This window comes from Dreissena polymorpha, chromosome 12 (assembly GCF_020536995.1).
Source record: "Dreissena polymorpha isolate Duluth1 chromosome 12, UMN_Dpol_1.0, whole genome shotgun sequence".
NCBI lineage: Eukaryota > Metazoa > Mollusca > Bivalvia > Myida > Dreissenidae > Dreissena > Dreissena polymorpha.
The window spans coordinates 62,300,421-62,319,274 of record NC_068366.1 but is presented as its reverse complement, the minus strand read 5'-3'; the positions used below and the strand labels follow the sequence as shown (position 1 = coordinate 62,319,274).

Genomic DNA, 18,854 nt, shown 5'->3' with positions numbered 1-18,854 from the left:
ATTTTTTTTTACTTTATCTCTCTGATACAGTTCTTGATTATTTTTTTCTGACCCTAACTTCTGTAGAGACTATCCGATAACTGAATACTAGTCATGTTTTAGCTATCCCATTCCGTTCTTATACATAAACAGTTACAAGGGATATGATTATGGATACAAAGCGATTTCAATGCAATACTGTACCGGAAGCAGCGGTCTAGGTTCCTCAAAAACATTTTAAAGTTTATCGAGATGCCTCAATCTTTTGTTTATAATTCAAACGCATGCGCGCATACTAGCTGTAAAGTGTGTTTTCTTCATAGAGTTGTTACAGTGCGAAAACGCGTTTTCTCAGTCATTCAGACCAACGGTATATCCGGCGACCTTAAACCTCAGAACACGACTATTGACTATGGGGTCTACAAAACGGCGATGGCTTCTTTGGTAAACAGTCCCTCGCCGATCTTATCGTAACAGTTCCGACTTTATTCGTACAAAATGCTGGTGGAATATTTCGTACAGCGTTCTCGTAAGTGCGACGTTACTGACGTCACCATAATGGCGAGACTGCGCTGAAAGCAGCGACTCACAGGCCTCTGGAAAGTTTCATTGAGATTCTTCCGTATTTTGTTCTCAAATTAAAAAAACTAATGCTTAAGTGCTTATATTTAAATATATTTTCTATCTCCGAAAACGCGTCTTCTTCATCTTGGATGCCAATGGTACATCCGGCGATCTTCAACATTGCCACCAGATTAAAGGTCGTGATAAACGACAAAAAGCGGTTGTCTTGGTGGAAACCAGTCTTTTTTGTTCCGAAGTAAGTGCACCTGGTTACCACAGGTTATCATGACGCAAAAAACTATTTAGAAATGTACCAATGCATATTTTTGATATCCAACCTACATTTAAAATGATTTCCATTCATATATTGGTCTCTTCGGTTCAAATTATTCGTGTGTGTTGTGTGTGTGTGTTTGTGTGTGTGTGTGTGTGTGTGTGTGTGTTGTGTGTGTTGGTGTGTGTGTGTGTGTGTGGTGTGGTGTGTGTGTGTGTGTGTGTGTTGTGTGTGTGTGTGTGTGTGTTTTGTGTGTGTTGTGGTGTGTTGTGTGTGGTGTTGGTGTGTGTGTGTGTGTGTGTGTGGTGTGTGTGTGTGTGTGTGTGCGTGTGTGTGTGCGTGTGTGCGTGTGTGTGTGTGTGCTTTCGTGTGTGTGTGTGTGTGTTCGTGTGTGTGTGTGTGTGTGTGTGTGTGTGTGTGGTGTGGGTGTGTGTGTGTGTGTGTGTGATTTTGTGTGTTTTTGTGTTTGTGTGATGTGTGTGTTTGTGTGTGTGTTGATGTGGTGTGTGTGTGGGTTTTGTGTGTTTGTGTGTGTGTGGATGTTGTTCGTGGTGCTTTGTTGTGTGTGTGTTTTGTGTGGTGGTGTGTGTGTGTTTTTGTGTGTGTGTGTTTGTGTGTGTTGTGCTTAGTGTGTGCGTGTCGTGCTTGCCGTGTCTGCTTAGTGGTTTGTTTTTTGAGCGTGCTGCGCGTATGGGGGTGCGTGGGGGTTGTGGGGTGTGTATGTAAGAAAATGGCAGTTCCTTATTCGATTTGAATACTTCATTCCTTTTTTCAATCCGAATAAGGAACTAGGTTATTTAAATGAAACTTACTAGATATGTACAGCAATTAATGTTTTTTTATACCCAACCTAAATTAACAATGATTTTAATTGATTTATTGGTCTCTTTGGTTCATTTAAATATTTTGTTTAGTATGAAAATGCCAGTTCCTTACTCTATTTTAAAAAGGAATAAGGAACCAGTTCCTTATTCATTTTTCAATCCGAATAAGGAACTAGGTTATCATTCAATGAAACATAGTAGAGATGAACTGCAATAAAATGTTTTTGATACCCAACCTGAATTTACAATTATTTTCATTGATTTTTTGGTCTCTTTGGTTCATTTTGATAGTTTGTTTAGTATGAAAATGCCAGTTCCTTATTCGATTGAATAAGGAATAAGAAACCAGTTCCTTATTCCTTTTTCAATCCGAATAAGGAACTAGGTTATCATTAAATGAAACATAGTAGAGATGTACTGCAATTAATGTTTTTAATACCCAACCTAATTTACAAAGATTTTCATTGATTTATTGGTCTCTTTGATTCATTTTAATAGTTTGTTTAGTATGAAAAAGCCAGTTCCTTATTCGATTTGAATAAGGAATAAGGAACCATTTCCTTATTCCTTATTCGCACCGAATAAAAAAAACTGTGTTATTATTAAATAATACTAGGATGAAATATATAGCAATAAATATTTTTAACTTCGAACCTTCATAAACCATGATTTTCTTCGACATTTACTATTATTTGGTTAATTTTAATTTATGTTTGAGAAAGGCAATACCATTTCCTTATTATCGTCTTCATAATAATTGTTTTCAGCGTGTATCGTCACATAGAATATAAAAAAATGTTACAGAATACGTCCATATAACATAATAATGCTTAAATAACCCACACAACACCTAAAATATAACATATCCGAAAGTGACTGTCCGAAATACAGGCTTCCGAAAAAGGAACTAACTTTACGCCAAGTCCTTATTCAGTGGCCATAATTTCGGATATTTAAATTCGGATCATTCTAGAATAGCCCAGCTATATATTGGTTATTATTGGCTATTTTTAATGTAAGATTATTTTTAATTTATATTTCTGATACAGTTCTTGAAGTTTTTTCTGACCCTAACTTCTAGAGAAGACTTCCCGATAGCTGCATAGCAGTCATGAGATTTAGCTATCCCATTCCGTTCTTTTACCTAAACAGTTACAAGGAGATATAATTAAGGATGTAAAGCGATTTCAATGCGTCAACCAGTTCATTTTTCCTTTTTTTAATGCGAATAAGGAACTATTTTATCATTAAATAAAACTTATTAGAGATGTACTGCAAATAATGTTTTTTTTATACCCAACCTACTTTTAAAATGATTTTCATTGATGTATTGGTCTCTTTGGTTCATTTTAATAGTTTGTTTAATAGGAAAATGCCAGTTCCTTATTCCTTTTTCAATCCGAATAAGGAACTATGTTATCATTAAATGAAACTTAATAGAGATGTGCTGCAATTGATACCCAATCTACATTTACAATGATTTTCATTGATTTATTGGTCCCTTTGGTTCACTTTGTTTAGTATGAAAAATCCAGTTCCTTATTCCTTATTCAAACCGAATAAGGAACTATGTTATTATTAAATAAAACAAGGTAAAATGTACTGCGATTAATATTTGTTACACCCGACATACATTTACAATAATTTTCGTTGAGTTATTCGTTTCGTTGGTTCATTTTGACTTACAATTTATAGAAAGAAAGTTCCAGTTCCTTATTCGATTTGAATAAGGAATAAGGAACCAGTTCCTTATTCCTTATTCACACTGAATAAGGAACTGGATAATCATCACTTAAAACTTAGTAGAAATGTAATGCAATTAGAATTTAACATATACAACCAATATATAAATAATACCGGTATGTTCATTTATATGTGGTTAATTTTGGATCAATTTAATTGATGTTTAAGTAAGAAAATACCAGTTCCTTATTCGGACTGAATAAGGAATAAGGAACTTGCTCCTTTTTCCTTATTCAGTCTCGAATAAGGAAAAGGATTATAAATAAAAACAAACATGTTTAAATGTACAAGATTGATTTTTTTTATCACATACATGTAATATAATAGTATAAGCTTTAGGTTTTGTTGATGTAAAGTTAGTATTCGAATTAGAAAAGATAGGTTCGGTTTAAACAAGAAATCCTATGCAAGCGCGAAGAAACATGAATATGTATCGTAATACATACGTAATACATAGATACATAAATTTCTATTCGAGTTATTTTGTTAAGATTTACTTCAGAAATGTTTGCATTATCGTTCTTTAAAACCCTATAACAAATATGTTACGCGTGAATAAGGAATAAGGAACAGTTCCTTATTCGAATAAGGAATAAGGAACTAGGAAAAAGGAACCAACTTATCACCCCACCCATCAGTTCTTATTCGTTTTATCATCTCTCGCATGACCCAGTTGACAATGATCATGCATTCTTTATGAATGAAATCTCCAGTTGTAAAGACACACCTCCGCATTGGACCAATGAAATCACTCGTTTGTTTAAAATGTCAGTTAGTTGAAATGTATGTAAACAAAAGTTTCAAACGGCGCTGGACAGTTAGTCTTGGTGCATAATGTAACGACAAGAACGGTAATAATGTTTTTTCATACGTTTTATTGAATTATGGTATCGAGGTTCATGAACTTTGTAGGGAAGATGCCCTTTACTCCGTGAAGATTTCAGTCTTAAAGACTTCATGATCATTGTCAACTGGGTCATTCGAGTTGTGTATCGTGTTATTTTTTAAAAGTTGACCCAGCATTTGTAAAAATATTGCAAGACATATACATTTCCAGAAAGGAAATTCATTTCTGCGTTGAATAAGACCAAGATCGTGAAAATCGCTGCACAATTGATGAAGATATGGCTGTTCAAAGCGATGCACCCCGTTTTGGGGTGATTTTGAGTTGCATACCTTGTTATATATATATTTGATAGTGAATTTGTTTTCCATAAAATTTAATGTTTCGTTATAATATGATTTTTTATCATTCAAAATGATGTTTTCACTAATTAATATCATAGCAACACGCTAACCACCTGTGGCGTAAAGGAGAAGCTTAACTAGTCATGGAATTCCTTTGAAGCGGAGAGGAGGTCCGACCACAGCTGCATCCGGCGCGCTTGGAATCGAGATCCCGGAATTTTGTAAGGTTACATTCAGCCCCGGTGACGTTGGTAAACGTGAAATCGTCTTCCGGTTTGTTTGGTTTGCTAAAGATATACAGGATATATGTCAACTTTTTTTTTCTTTTTTCAAACGGAATAAAACACACACAAAATGAAATTCATTAATAACGGATTTTTGTAAATACGTACATTGCAAATTATATAAAGTAAAGAGGGTTATTATGTTAAAAATGTTTTTTTGCCTTTTTTAAAATTTGGCTATGTAGTGTGATTAAGCTAATATATTAATTAATAAATGTTTAGAAATATAGAAACGCAATCCATTTACAAACGTGAGGACCTTAATAAATAGTGACATTGTGGAATTTGAAGCAGCGGAAATATGAAGTTACTAATGTAAAAAGCGAAGTTCCACCAATTCTATCAAAATGACATCACATATTTTGCTTTTAAAATACACACGCAGTAGAATTAACAAAAACTATTGGTTTATGGTGTACCTCTTGAGTTTGAGGTCCGGCGTATAGCGGATAGCCGAACACGTAGTGAATGTGGCCTGCGTAGTTTGAACAAGCCACTGTATGCCATTTTCAAAATCTAAAAACAACAGTCCACAATGGCAAAATGAATTCTCTTTTTTTGATACACACAATTCGACCTAAAGAAGCTCGACATTTCGACATTCTTATCTTAATGTGTCGCGAGGGATTGATCTGTAAAGAAGCTCGGTGGTTGTCGTATCGCATTGTGTTTCGCGTTGACTTTCCTGCGTCAACTTGAAATTGCGTCATTAGTTTAAACCTATTTATTTAAGCTCGATTGCATCGAAAGCCTCAGGCTTATATAAATGCTCTCGAGTCCGTTTCCTGGGCCTAGAACCAGTACTTGGTGTCTTTTGTGTCATTAGGCATTCATTAATAAACTTTCCGGATTCCGTATCGATGCAACATGTACGTTCCAAATCCGCACGGGCAGTGTGAAACACGAGTTTCCAAATGTTGCGTGTCTACAGAAAAGACGATTATTGGTGTCGAAAATGAAAGAGGCGATGCGGCTTGGAAAACGGGCGTACCTTGCATTCGATACGCTTTTTTTTACGGAAACCCGGTGCGAGCGTAGGAACACGGCGGTGATGAATTGAAAATCCTGCCCTGTAATGTTAATAGACTAACCGATTGTAAAGAGTTATGTTTCAATTTTGTACATATTTTGAGTTCTAATGGGTTAAAAATAGTAAAAAAACATTACGCTATAATAATTTTGTTTAAAATTGATCGCTCACTTTTTAATATATCTGAAGATTTTTATATGTGTGTCACTTATATGGGGACATAATTTATCAGCATATAATTCTTTTAATGTTCATCTCTTTGAAATTTGGGAAACGATGTAACTTATTTTTCTGAATTTGGTAAGTTTTTAGCTCTACTGGTCGAAGGCCTGAAGAGCTTATGTCATGGCGTGGTTTCCGTCGTCCGTCCGTGCGTGCGTTAGACTTTTTCTTGTTTACGCAATAAAGTCCACAGTTTTCATCCGATTCTTTTTAAACTTCTTCAGTGTCTTTATATTAATGAGGACTCAAACCCTATCGAAAATGGGTTACATCAGAGTAAACAGTCCAGAATTATCTCACATTGAATTTGAGAAAATTGTGAAATAAGGCTTGTTTACGCAATAAAGTCCACAGTTTTCATCCAGTTATTTCCCAACTTGCACAGTGTCTTTATCTTAATGATGAGTCAAATCCTATTGAAAATGAGCAATATCGTAGTTTTAAGTCCAGAATTATCTCCCCTTGAATTTGAGAAAAAAAAATGAAAATTCAGATTTGTTATGTGATAGTCCATAATTTTCATCCAATTCTTGGCAAACTTGCCCAGTGTCTTTGTATCAATGAGGACTCAAACCCTTTTTTAAAAAGAGCAATATCGAAGCAATAAGTACAGAATGACTTCCCCTTGAATATGAGAAAATTTTGAAATCCCGCTTTTTTACGCAATTAATTCCACAGTTTTCATCTAATTATTTCCAAATTTGCACAGTATCTTTATATCAATGAGGACTTGAACCCCATTGAATATGAGCAGTATCGGAGAAATAAGTACACACTAATCTCCCCTTGAATTTGAAAAAATTCTCCTTGTTTGCGCGATTAAGCACACAGTTTCCATCTTATTCTTTCCAAACTTGCATAGTGTTTATAGCAGTAGTGCGATTCAGGCCCTCATGGGCCTCTTGTTTGTTACTGGCGACCTAAATAGTAGAGTTGGACATAATGTAATGTACTGCCCCGATAACACCTTTGTTAGAGACTCCATGGACAGTTCACTTAATGGTAATGGCGTTAGATTACTTGATTTATGCAAATCTACTAGTTTACGTATTGTTGGAAGTAGCCGTAAGCAAACTTGTAATTCTAATTGCTCATTGGGTCATTGTCGACCTGAAATGGCTTGAAGTCACCCGGGGGTGACTATAAGCCGATGCATGTCACACTGGATAAATCGATGATGAGGTCACCTTAGGGTGACAAGAATCGGCTTCTAGTCACCCCCGGGTGACTTCAAGCCATTTCAGGTCGACAATGATCCAATGCGCTAAACTCAATGGGTCATTGTTGACCTGAAATGGCTTGAAGTCACCCAGGGATGATTAGAAGCTGATTCATATCACCCTGGGGTGACTTCAAGCCGATTCTAGTCACCCGGACGGCTTGAAGTCACCCCAGGGTGACATGAATCGGCTTGAAGTCACCATAGGGTGACAAGAAGCGGCTTCTAGTCACCCCCAGGTGACTTCAAGCCATTTCAGGTCGACAATGACCCAATAAGCTCTAATAACGGTACGTCTGACATTGACTATTTGCTGAAAAAAGAATGTAGCTTTTCATATATATCGGATTTGTCTGTGCATGCATTTAAGGTTAACAAGTTCAGTGATAACGCCCCGGTACATTTTTCGTTGTCATGTAACAATGTCTCGTCAGAGTATCTGTCTTACACCGATGTCAAGTATAAATTGAACGATGCGTTACGTGGGCAATTTTGTTCAGGGATTATTTACATGTTACCTGGATTTAATAATATTGTACAAAATTTAGATTTCTCATGTAGATCGTCAATTAAGTATGTGTTGACTATTTTTACTGAACCATTTGTACTGTTGCACCACCCGGCGACACAGACCCGTTATTTTCTAAACATGTTTTTTTTTTTAAACAAACCATAGTTTCAACGCAAATAGCTGTATAAAGCATGCATAATGGTTTGACAACGAGTGCGATATTGCACGAAATTTGTAATACGCCGCTTTACGCACTAAATAACTCGTGGTCGCTCTTTTTTAATTCCACTCCTCTTTTATTTAGTATTGCACTCCTCTTTTTTTTATTTCGTGGCCTTAACTTAGTAACTCGAGGCCACGACATAGCTCTGTCGTGGCCACGAGTTAGCTATGTCGCGGCCTCGAGTTACTTAGTCGAGTCCACGAGATAGAAAAAGATCAGTTCAATTTAAAACAAGAGGGCCTGAAAGGCCCAAAGTCGCTCACCTGAGATTCAAAGGAACTGACCTGTTCTGTGCAGCCCAAGATGTCATTAGAACAAAGTGTTCTTACAAACTTTCATGACTAGTGAACACCCTGGCAGCCATGTTTTTGAACAGACCAGAAACATTTTCATACGCATCCAAGATATCATTTAAACAAATATTCCGACAAAGTTTCATGAAGATTCATGAAGCCATATAAGAAAAAATGCCCCGCCCCCTGGAGACCATGTTTTTCAACCAACCGGCATCATTTTCAAGCAACTGGGGCCATTTTCGAACTTGTCCAAGATATCATTAGGACAAATCTTTTGACAAAGTTTCATGATGATTGGACAATAAATATGGCTTCTAGAGTGTTAACAATGATTAACTATAGCTATATAAGGAAAAATGCCACGCCAGCTTGGCGGCCATGTTTTTCCACCAACCGGAACCATTTTCGAAGTCATCCAAGATATCATTGGTCTTGTGACTAAGTTTCATGATGATCAGACAATAAATGTGGCCTCTAGAGTGTTAATAAGGTTTTATTAAAGCGATATAGCCATATTAGGAAAAATGCCCCGCCCCTAGTGGCTATGTTGTTAAAGCAACCAAAAACATGTTCGAACTCAACCAAGATATCATTGGGACAAATCTTCTGACCAAGTTTCACGAAGATCGGAAAACAAATGTGGTCTCTAGAGTGTTAACAAGGTTTTACTTTAGCCATATAAGGAAAAATGCCCCGCGACTAGGCGGCCATATTTTTCAACCAACCGGCATCACTTTTTAAACTTTCCAAGATATTATTGGGATGAATCTTCTTTCCAAGTTTCATGAAGATTTGACAATAAATGTGGCCTCTAGAGTGTTAACAAGATTTCACTATAGCCATATATAGCCATTTAAGGAAAAATGTCCCGCCCCTTGGCAGCTTTGTTTTCAAGAAAACGTAACCATTTTTAAATTCATCCAAGAAATCATTGATACCAATTTTCTGACCAAATATCATGACGATTGGGCAATAAATGTGGCCTCTAGAGTGTTAACAAGGTTTTACGAAAGCCATATATAGCCATATAAGGAAAAATGCCACGCCCCCTGGTGGCCATGTTTTTTAAGCAACCGAAACCATTTTTGAACTCATTCAAGATATCATTGGGAAAAATCTTCTGACCAAGATTCATGAAGATCGGAAAATAAATGTGACCTGTAGAGTATTAACAAGGTTTTACTAAAGTTATATAAGGAAAAATGCCCCGCCCCCTGGCGGCCGTGTTTGTCAACCAACCGGAATCATGTTTTAACTCGCCCAAGATATTATTAGGATGAATCTTCTGACCCAGATTCATGAATATTTAAATGTTGATGCTAAATGAATTAATTTCTATTGTGCAAAATTATTTAAATGAAAATAAACGTTTGTATGTTATTTACGTGGATATGCTAAAATGTTTTGATAGTATATACCGTTATGCATTATGGTTGAAAATGTTTAAGTCTGGTATAAAAATCAAATTGCTCAGAAAAGTGAAACGTATGTATGCAAATGTTAAATCTCGTGTTAAATCGTATTCATCTTGTTCAGATTACTTTAGTAGCTCTTATGCGGTTAGACTGAGGCAAGGGTCGGTAATGTCGCCGATTTAGTTTTCTCTGGCCATTTAAGACCTTGAAGTTTACCAACAAGATAACGTTATTATAAGCTCTGGTTTGAATATAGATGATATTGTGTTAATTTTATTAGTATTTACTGATGATATTGCTATTTTAGGCAAGTCATCAGGTTATTTTAAACCATATCAAGATTACTTATATTCATATTGTAATTCTTGGGGCTTAATGTCATGTTAGCGGGCGACAGTATTTTTTGAGCGGGCGACAGTATTTTTTGGACAGTAAATTTTTTTCCCGCTGGGTCTGACAGTATTTCTATGTCACGATGGCCTATGGGAGTTTAGCATTGTGAATAAAAGTGAGGTATAATAATAAAAATTATCGATAATGTTCACTGTTTTACTGTGAATTAACTTCATTTTTCGACGAAATGACGTCATTATTCCAGCTAAATTATCCAGTTTAACTCTTTTACAATGTAAATAAACGGTGAAAAAAGCATAAAATAAAAAGAAAATTTGTTGGATTCGATGGAATATCGATTTTAATTCACTCGTTATCATAAAATATATATTTTCACTCGTGGCTGGGCTACTCGGGGAAATATTATTTTCTATGACCACACGTGAATTGAAATCGATATTCCACCGAATCCAACAAATATCCTCTACAGTATGTAATGTTGCTGTTTATGGTAAGTAAGATAGATATCCATCGTATGTAAACAGGTTTGTTAAAATTCTAAAGTATTTGTTTAAAATTCTAACAAATGAAAATATTATAATACAGATTGGGTACAAACATGCTTTAATTGATTGTAATAAAGGTTATACAGATTTGGCCTCAAATGTTAAGAACATGATAAATAACTATGGATTTGCTTATGCATTTGAAATTCAAAACGATGTGCATGTGTATAGTTTTATTAGTGAGTTCAAATGTAGACTTGTTGACAATTATAAACAAGAGTGGTTTAAACAAATGAATAACAGTTATGTATTGGATATGTATAAAGTTTTTTAAACCACACTGGACTATGAAGAATATTTAGGCTTGCTTTCTAGACGTTTTCGCCTTTTTTGTTAGATTAAGAGTCTCTGTACACCCGTTGATAATCCAAACTGGCAGATGCGCTCAGAATAACATACCACGAAATGAGTGTTATTGTTTATGTTGTAATAGCTCCGGTTTAGAAGACGAATACCACTTTATATGTATTTGCCGTTTTTACTCTGATTACAGAAAAAAAATAAGTCGTTTATTTTATATAAATCCATCTGAATATGAATTCAACATGTTATTAGCTTCATGTGACAAATCAGTACTTTCAAATGTATATAAATATATATAAGAGAAGCTTTTGTTTAAAGAAATACGGTTCTAAATAATGCTGTTCACAAATTCTATTACCGATTCGATAGAATTTACATACTCTTGCAATGGATTGTGTTTATTCATATTTGTATTCTTAAATGACCAATTTATGTTATGTAATGTTATGTTAATATGCTTAATTACGTGACAGAAATAATTAGTATATTTGAGTATGAAAACGACGTACTTGTGTATAGGTCTGAATAAACTGTCTGTCTGTCTGTCTGTCTGTGAAGTGTGCTGCCGCTGATAGAATAAGAAGATTTGGACCTGGAGCATCTTTACGGAGAGAACTTAAGACACTAGATAGCTCTTATGGGATTGTTGACACACTGAGAACCATAATGGGAAGATTTTACACACGTGAGAAGAAACCAAATGAGTCCGTTGATTTCGCCTCTCGCATCGAAGATTTGTTTGACATTTGAGTTGAACTGTGAAGTTGTCGATTATCTGAAACACATTTGATGAAAGAGGTATTTTATGCTGGAATTGGAAAATATTTAAAACAGATGCCTTTCCACTTATGTGATGAGAAGATGGAATATGAAAAATTACATCTGTAGGTACGGAAGATAGAGATTTACCACGAAAGAGAAGGAGGTGAGAAGAAGCCATCCAAACGTGCAGTGCATGAACCAAAATAAAAAAAACGACGTAGTGAAACTTTTGAAACAGCTCAATGATCGGATCGCCAAGATCGAAATGCAACAACAACAAAGGCGTCAATCACATCAGTATGATATGCCTAGACACCATGATGTCCATTAACCGGCTTATGAGCTGCGAGTTGGTTTCAGAGGAAGATACATGCACCCAGAACGAGGGTCTATGTCATGAGGATATCGAGGGATGAATTAACGAAGCTTCAGATGTTAAGGGGTTTGTAGACAGTCGCGTCCACTGAGCTACAACACATTTCTCCACCTTGTTTTATCTATAACAAAAAAAGGCATTTTCGGCGCTACTGCCCTACTATACATCATACATGCACAACTTGTTTGTAACAACTGCAAGAAAAAGCGTCACCTGAAACAAGCCTGCCCAACTTATAAGTGCCCGTGTTGTGGGACCGAACCCCAGTACCAATGAAAATGATAAAATATTAATTGGAGAAACAAATAGAGTTAACATCACCGTTGGAAATAAACCGGCTTGAGCTTAATTAGATATCAGTAGTGCAGTAAGCTAAGTCTCACAGACATTTAAAAAGAACATCTTTGTTCTATGTCTAACCTTCAACCAATCAGAAATATTTTGAACATTTAACGTACCGATGGATACAATCTACCATATATGGGGTAAATTGAGATTGATATCACTGTTGAAGAGGACCTGTCGGTTACAGCATCTAGAGCAATAGGATTTTATTATTGCTAGATTACACGAAGCCAGTTTAAAATTAGCACCTTAAAATGTTTCTTATTCGCATCCAGTATCAGTTTCCTTGGACATGTAGTACGTGTCGATTGAGAAGGTGGGAGTTGCCTGTTCAAACTAATGCACGTGAGCTGACGTCATTTATGGCATTTGCAGGGAACTATCGTCGACATGATGAGGCCCTTGAATTTCCCTGTCAAAACGCTGTCTGACCGTGCTTGGTTTATTAATGCTATGATAATAAATATTGCTTTTTTTTCATTTTCAGTAGTTAAAATATGTACGGTTTGAGTTTATATAGATTTTGTTCACTCAGCAAGCTATACAAGTCAAATACATATAACGACTATGGCGCTAGTGACGTCCGTATATGGGTTTGATTGCCGTTGTGAAATGTGTCTGTTCTTTACTTTTATAAATTAACCACTTTATGCCTAGTGGACTCTCTTATCCTTCTAAGTTGGATCAATTTATTTTCCAAAATTAGGGAAGTCTAGTATATTTATTTCTATATTTATAATATTTCTTACACAAAATTTCTTTAAGCAAACAGCGCAGACCTAGATGAGACACCGCATCATGCGACGCTGTTTGCCAATGCCTTTTTTCTATACGCTAGGCATAAATAGGTTAAGTGCCTTTTTTGCGAGAATATCAAATTTTCCACAAAGGAAAATTAAAACAACCATAGTGAATGTTATTTATTTTTATTCTTCCGACTTGGTATTTTGTCATTGAGCATCACGTTTAACATACAAATCAATAATTATGCAAATGTTTGGAGAGGAAAGAAGTCATACTTGTATGGTCTAATTCTTAGTGTCGGTAAATTGTCGTGTTGTTCCCCACGTATTTGTCAATCAGTGTTAAACATATCATGGATATTTGGAAACACGTTAAAACCGTAGCATACTTCACTCAAAAATGTGCATCGACGATTGTTAGTTTTATTTCTTGAAAGAGCATGTTACTTGTGTTCATCCGTTAATTTAAAGTGTTTTATCCACCGAGTATCTTTCCCATCGGAACGAACAGGCCGAAAGTTTGATGATCGTGTATTTTAAAAGGAAATATTCACAAGGTACTAAAGACAATGTTGCTTACGATGGCATTATGTGTACATTTCGCCAATCACAATTGTCTCATTATTACAAGGAATCTGTAAACATTAATTATGAGGTTAAGAGTAATTAATATCGCTCATGGCTTTAAGCTTGTTTAAACCGCAAATTCTTTTAATTTACAGTTTAAAATCCCAAATACTTTATACTGCCAGTTAAAAACCTCAAACTATGATGATATGATATTGACAGCATTAGTACACGCGTAGAATTACATTTAACTAGGAGTATTGGACTTGTTAACTTTTTTATAAATGACGTGTCTGAGATAACGGCCTTTAAGGAGGCTTAGTCTAATACCAATAAATTGTTGCTGAAATTTATCGAGTTTTGTTTGTTATCTCGGATAAAACTATGTAATGTTTTTTTAACCCGCAAGCAAGTGTCAAGCAGAAGCTGAACTAGTCATGACATTCCTTTGAAGTGGGTAGGAGGTCCGACCATAGCTGCATCCGGCGCGCATGAAATCGAGATCCCGGAAGTGCTCCCTGATTGGTGAACTGCAGGAAGGTCTGGAAGTCAAGGTCAAACTCAGCCCAGGTGGCGTTTGTAAACTTGCCGGCATCATCCGGTTTGTTTGGATTGCTGTTGATTAAAATAAATGTCTACATTTCTTTCTACCTGACCCCCCCCCCCCCCCCCCACACACACACACACACACAATAATAGTAAATTCATTACTGGCGCTATGGATTTTGAAAGTTAAATAATAGGTTTTTACATATAAATTGCGTACATTTATGTCAGATGTTTTTTTGTTTAATATAAAAAATGTAAATGACGACCGTTAAATCACTTGAGCCACCTCTGTCGGCGATGTATTAATAAAGAGGCCACCGATACTTTCGACGGGTCGCTAAAGACCGACATTCTTGAAAATACAAATATTGCAGAATTCTATAAGGTTAGTGTGATTATTGCATGTATGTTTAAAACATTATTTCGCCTTATTTATAATCCGGCAATGTAGTCCATAATATCAAGATTAATTCATTCATAAATGTACAAACATATAGAAGCGTAACACATTTGCAAACGTGAGGACAATTATAAATTGTGAAACGTTGGACTTTGAAGCAGCAAATCGATAACGTTTATTGTGTGAAGATAAAAATGGCCACCCAATTATTATAAAAAATTGACATAAAACAGGATTTGCACTAATATGATGTATTTTTAAAGTCCATTTATTCAGTTGCCGAAGTTCTTCCACATGGTAAACATATGTACTCCGACCTGGCGATGTCCATGCACATGGTAACTATACATACCCGGATAAAGAAAGTTCGCCGTGGCATACCTTGCAATCGGGAGGTCACGGATTCGATCATACTCGGGGAGCGTACTCCAAAGACACCAAGTACTGGTTATAGGCCCAGGAAACGAACTCGATAGCGTTTCTATAAGCCTGAGGCTTTCGATGCAATGGAGCTAAAATAAAAAGGTTTAAACAAAAGTTTGTACACTTGGTAACCATGCGTTATCCTACTTTGCGATGTTCGTGAACATGGTAACTACATGGTAACTATACATACCCGGAAGTGGCAACTTCCGTCCACATGGTAACCATAATAACACGGACTTTGCGAAGTTTGTCCACATTGTAACCATACTTATCCGGACTTTGCGAAGTTCGTCCACATGGTTACTATACTTACCCGGACTCGGCAAAGTTCCTTCACATAGTAAGCATACTTACCCGGACTTGGCGAAGTTCGTCCACATGGTTCATGATGGTTGCCATACTAACCTGGACTTGGCGAAGTTCGTCCATATTGTAACCATACGTACCCGGACTTTGCGAAGTTCGTCCACATGGTCACCATGCCCCTCGCTAGGCGCCGCTCCTCCTCAGTGTAGTTTCCGGTACTTTGAGGTCCGGCGTACAACGGATATCCGAAAACGTACTGAATGTCGTCAGCATGGTTAGAACCTTGAAAAGTGGAATAAATGAAATTACTTCTTTGACTATCTGTATATTGAGCAGGCCGAGTAAAAGTTATGCATATGGCTGATTAACACTGTCGAATAGGTAATTTATGTAATTTATCAAGTATAACAAGTACTGAATGTCATCTGCGGCGTTTGAGTCTGTATACAATTTTAAATTTGATTTTGATAACATAGAGTTTACATTGGTCAACGTTTTGAAAATGTGCATTCACCTCGTGTCTGCACCGTTTTGAAAATGTGCATTCACCTAGTTTCTGCACCGTTTTGAAAATGTGCATTCACCTCATTTCTGCACCGTTTTGAAAATGTGCATTCACCTCGTGTCTGAACCGTTTTGAAAATGTGCATTCACCTCGTGTCTGCACCGTTTTGAAAATGTGCATTAACCTCGTGTCTGCAATGTCGGCAGATGAAATCTTTGTCTTCGAATTTCGTGGAAATGTAATTAATTGATTAATGAATCGATCAATAAATAAATTGATTAGTTATCCTATGTTTTCTTAATTATAAGGGTTACACGGTACTAAAAATAGCTTGAACAATCACGGAGGAGCGAATTAAATAAAGATATAATAGATAAACTGTCATGAAATCATGCACATCGCTATTATATACACATGTACATGAAGAATAAGCGCATTGCGATCACCACACGATAACCATGTGAAGGTTTCCAGGGTTTTGCTTTTGGTGGCTGTGAAATATCCACAAAACAGTCGTACCTTTTTATGCAAGGAAATTGTTTAGCGACCGCAATTGTATCGTTCCTGCTTGAAATCGCCGTAAGAACGTACGATGTCCAATCGGAGATTTTTATGGTAGCATCAAGTTAATGTAGCCTTGTACGGCGACCTTGCGTTATTTAAAGTAAACGCGTGGTTTGGATAAAAAAAATGCAAGCTCATCGTCAGGTCTCTGTTTAAGAGGTTTGACCAAAGCTTAAGACATACATCGTGAGATAAACAGTTTTGTTAAATAACCTTGTATCCAGTTGGGTGTCGGTATTCCGTGCGTAGTGGGGACAGCGCTCAGTTCGTACAAATACGTCTTCCCCTTCCGGAGAGCCGCGTGCCCTTTCACCGTGGACACGGCCGGAAAGAAGAACACCGCGTCACTGGACATGTTTATGAGACTGAACCGCAAGGTGGCGCTGTCATTCGGACGCTGCCAGTCCGTGTATTGTATATCCAGTACCTCTGCAACAATGGCTGCAGTTCGATTGTTCTTAGGTTTGATGACGTCATTGATCACTTTTGGAATTGCGAGGTCAATAAACTCCTCTCGTGTTAAAATAAACGTGTTCATATCTGAGTAATGAATGATGTTCGGCCAAACGACTGCGAGATACAGAGCGCCGTCAAAATTATTTACACCCGTCATGAAGTCTAACGATGCGAAGAAATTGCGGGCGCTGGAAGTTGTTGAGTCATTTCCATAAACAATGACTGAAGGCGAAGCGATCACAAAATCCTTGTCCAAAAATGGTGCCCAGGGTAAAGTGTCGTTGTCTTGAAGTTGCCTGGGGGTGAGCGCGCGGAGACAGTTTATTTGGTCCTGAGCCTGGTCGCAACCCTTCTTAGCAATCAAATTCTCCGCATTCGGTAATTCACGAATTGTCCAGTAGGCCAAAGCGGAGCCACTCTGAGCAATCACACGCTGGAAGAAGCCTTGGTTACCCGGATATAAGGCCTGGTACACAACAGATGCGCCACCCGCCGACTCTCCAAATATCGTGACGTCATTAGGATTTCCAGTAAAAGCTTGTATATTATCGTGGACCCATTTGATTCCGAGATGCTGATCCCACAGTCCCTGGTTACCCGGAAGTTTCCCATCGGCGCTCTGAATGAATCCAAACATTCCAAGTCTATAGTTTAACGTGACCACAATGACGTCACCAATGGTACTAATGCCTTCTGCGGGATATATCACACTGGCACCCTGTATGAATGCGCCTCCGTAGATCCAAACCATAACCGGAAGTGACACATTCTTCTCGAATATATGAGGCACGAACACATTGAGTGTTAAGCAATCTTCCGTAAAGTTAATATATTTGTCTAACGTCTGTTCAGCCTCATAATATGATGGATGACACGCCATGGGCAGCTGAGTAGCATCAAACGTGCTCGAAAATGGCGCCTTTGGGATCGGCTTCTTGAAGCGATTTTCGCCTGCTGTTGACTCTGCGAATGGAATACTGAGGAATTTCGACATCCGGTACGGGTGTCCGTCTACTGTCAGTGTCTCCTCTAGACCGGAAATAGCTCCCACGGGCGTTTTAACGGTAATACAGTACGCTTCGTGTGCAACAAAAACTAGCATCAGCACAATACTAACGATTAAGCTAATATTCCGCATGTTTTGTGAGTTTTTCAATCCTGTATGAACTGTACTTGTTATTACTTTGAGTGTCACATATATGAACATACTGACATAGTTGTCGAATCGTTATCATGTTGCGTATATTGTTTATGGATAAGATTCATCGAGTAGGCTCCGCAATATAAACATATGCCCTAGATTTTTTAGTTGTACAATATCAATGCACGTACTTATCGCATAAAGTGGATCCCTGTCACACATTTATACAACAATCGATCCACATCCGTTCAGATAAATAAAAAACACAATTGAAATCTCTTTCACTACCAAAAATACGTTGCAATAATCAAGATATCAAGGTTTCCAGTTTATTTTTACTTTTAAACTTGACACAGTGTGATAATCGCTGTTTTAATGTTTAACCCATTTATGCCTAGCGTCTAGAAAAGTGGCCTTGGCAAACAGCGTAGACCCAGATGAGACGCCGCATGATGCGGCGTCTCATCAGGGTCTGCTTAGTTTGCTTAAAGGAATTTCTGTAGGAAGGAAAATATTATAAGTATAGAAATAAATATACTAGACATCCCTACTTTTGGAAATAAATTGATCCAATTTAGAAGGATGGGAGAGTCCACTAGGCTTAAATGGGTAAAGGTTGAAACAAAAGGAACATCGACATTATCGCATCCGCATCGTGATTCTGATCCTCATTTTAATGTATTCATGCACACTCTAAAGAGCTTATGATGAAACATACGATAATAATGTGTACCAGGTTA

The 18,854-nt window shown here is 37.0% G+C and overlaps 2 protein-coding genes across 7 annotated transcripts in view; one reads left to right on the top strand and one right to left on the bottom strand.

Annotated features, from left to right (window-relative positions):
* The window catches only part of LOC127853276 (cholinesterase 2-like), a 310,270-nt gene that overhangs the window by 161,211 nt on the left and 130,205 nt on the right, over positions 1-18,854 (top strand). The gene's annotated exons all lie outside the window — the stretch shown is intronic.
* On the bottom strand, positions 13,775-18,170 carry LOC127853275 (cholinesterase 2-like). The gene is made up of 3 exons (XM_052387645.1): positions 16,731-18,170; positions 15,589-15,730; positions 13,775-14,382 (listed from the first exon to the last, which is right to left on the bottom strand). The coding sequence occupies exons 1-3, from the start codon at positions 18,109-18,111 to the stop codon at positions 14,199-14,201; spliced, it is 1,707 nt and encodes a 568-aa protein (XP_052243605.1). The 5' UTR covers positions 18,112-18,170; the 3' UTR covers positions 13,775-14,198.

What these genes read in the sequence shown, in the direction of transcription:
- LOC127853275 (XM_052387645.1), bottom strand. Translation starts at nt 18,111, where the DNA reads ATGCGGAATATTAGCTTAATCGTTAGTATTGTGCTGATGCTAGTTTTT. An exon ending in GACACCCAACTGGATACAAG is followed by an intron (nt 15,731 to 16,730) that starts GTTATTTAACAA and finishes CCACTTTTCAAG; the next exon opens with GTTCTAACCATGCTGACGAC. An exon ending in ACGAACTTCGCAAAGTCCGG is followed by an intron (nt 14,383 to 15,588) that starts GTACGTATGGTT and finishes TTTAATCAACAG; the next exon opens with CAATCCAAACAAACCGGATG.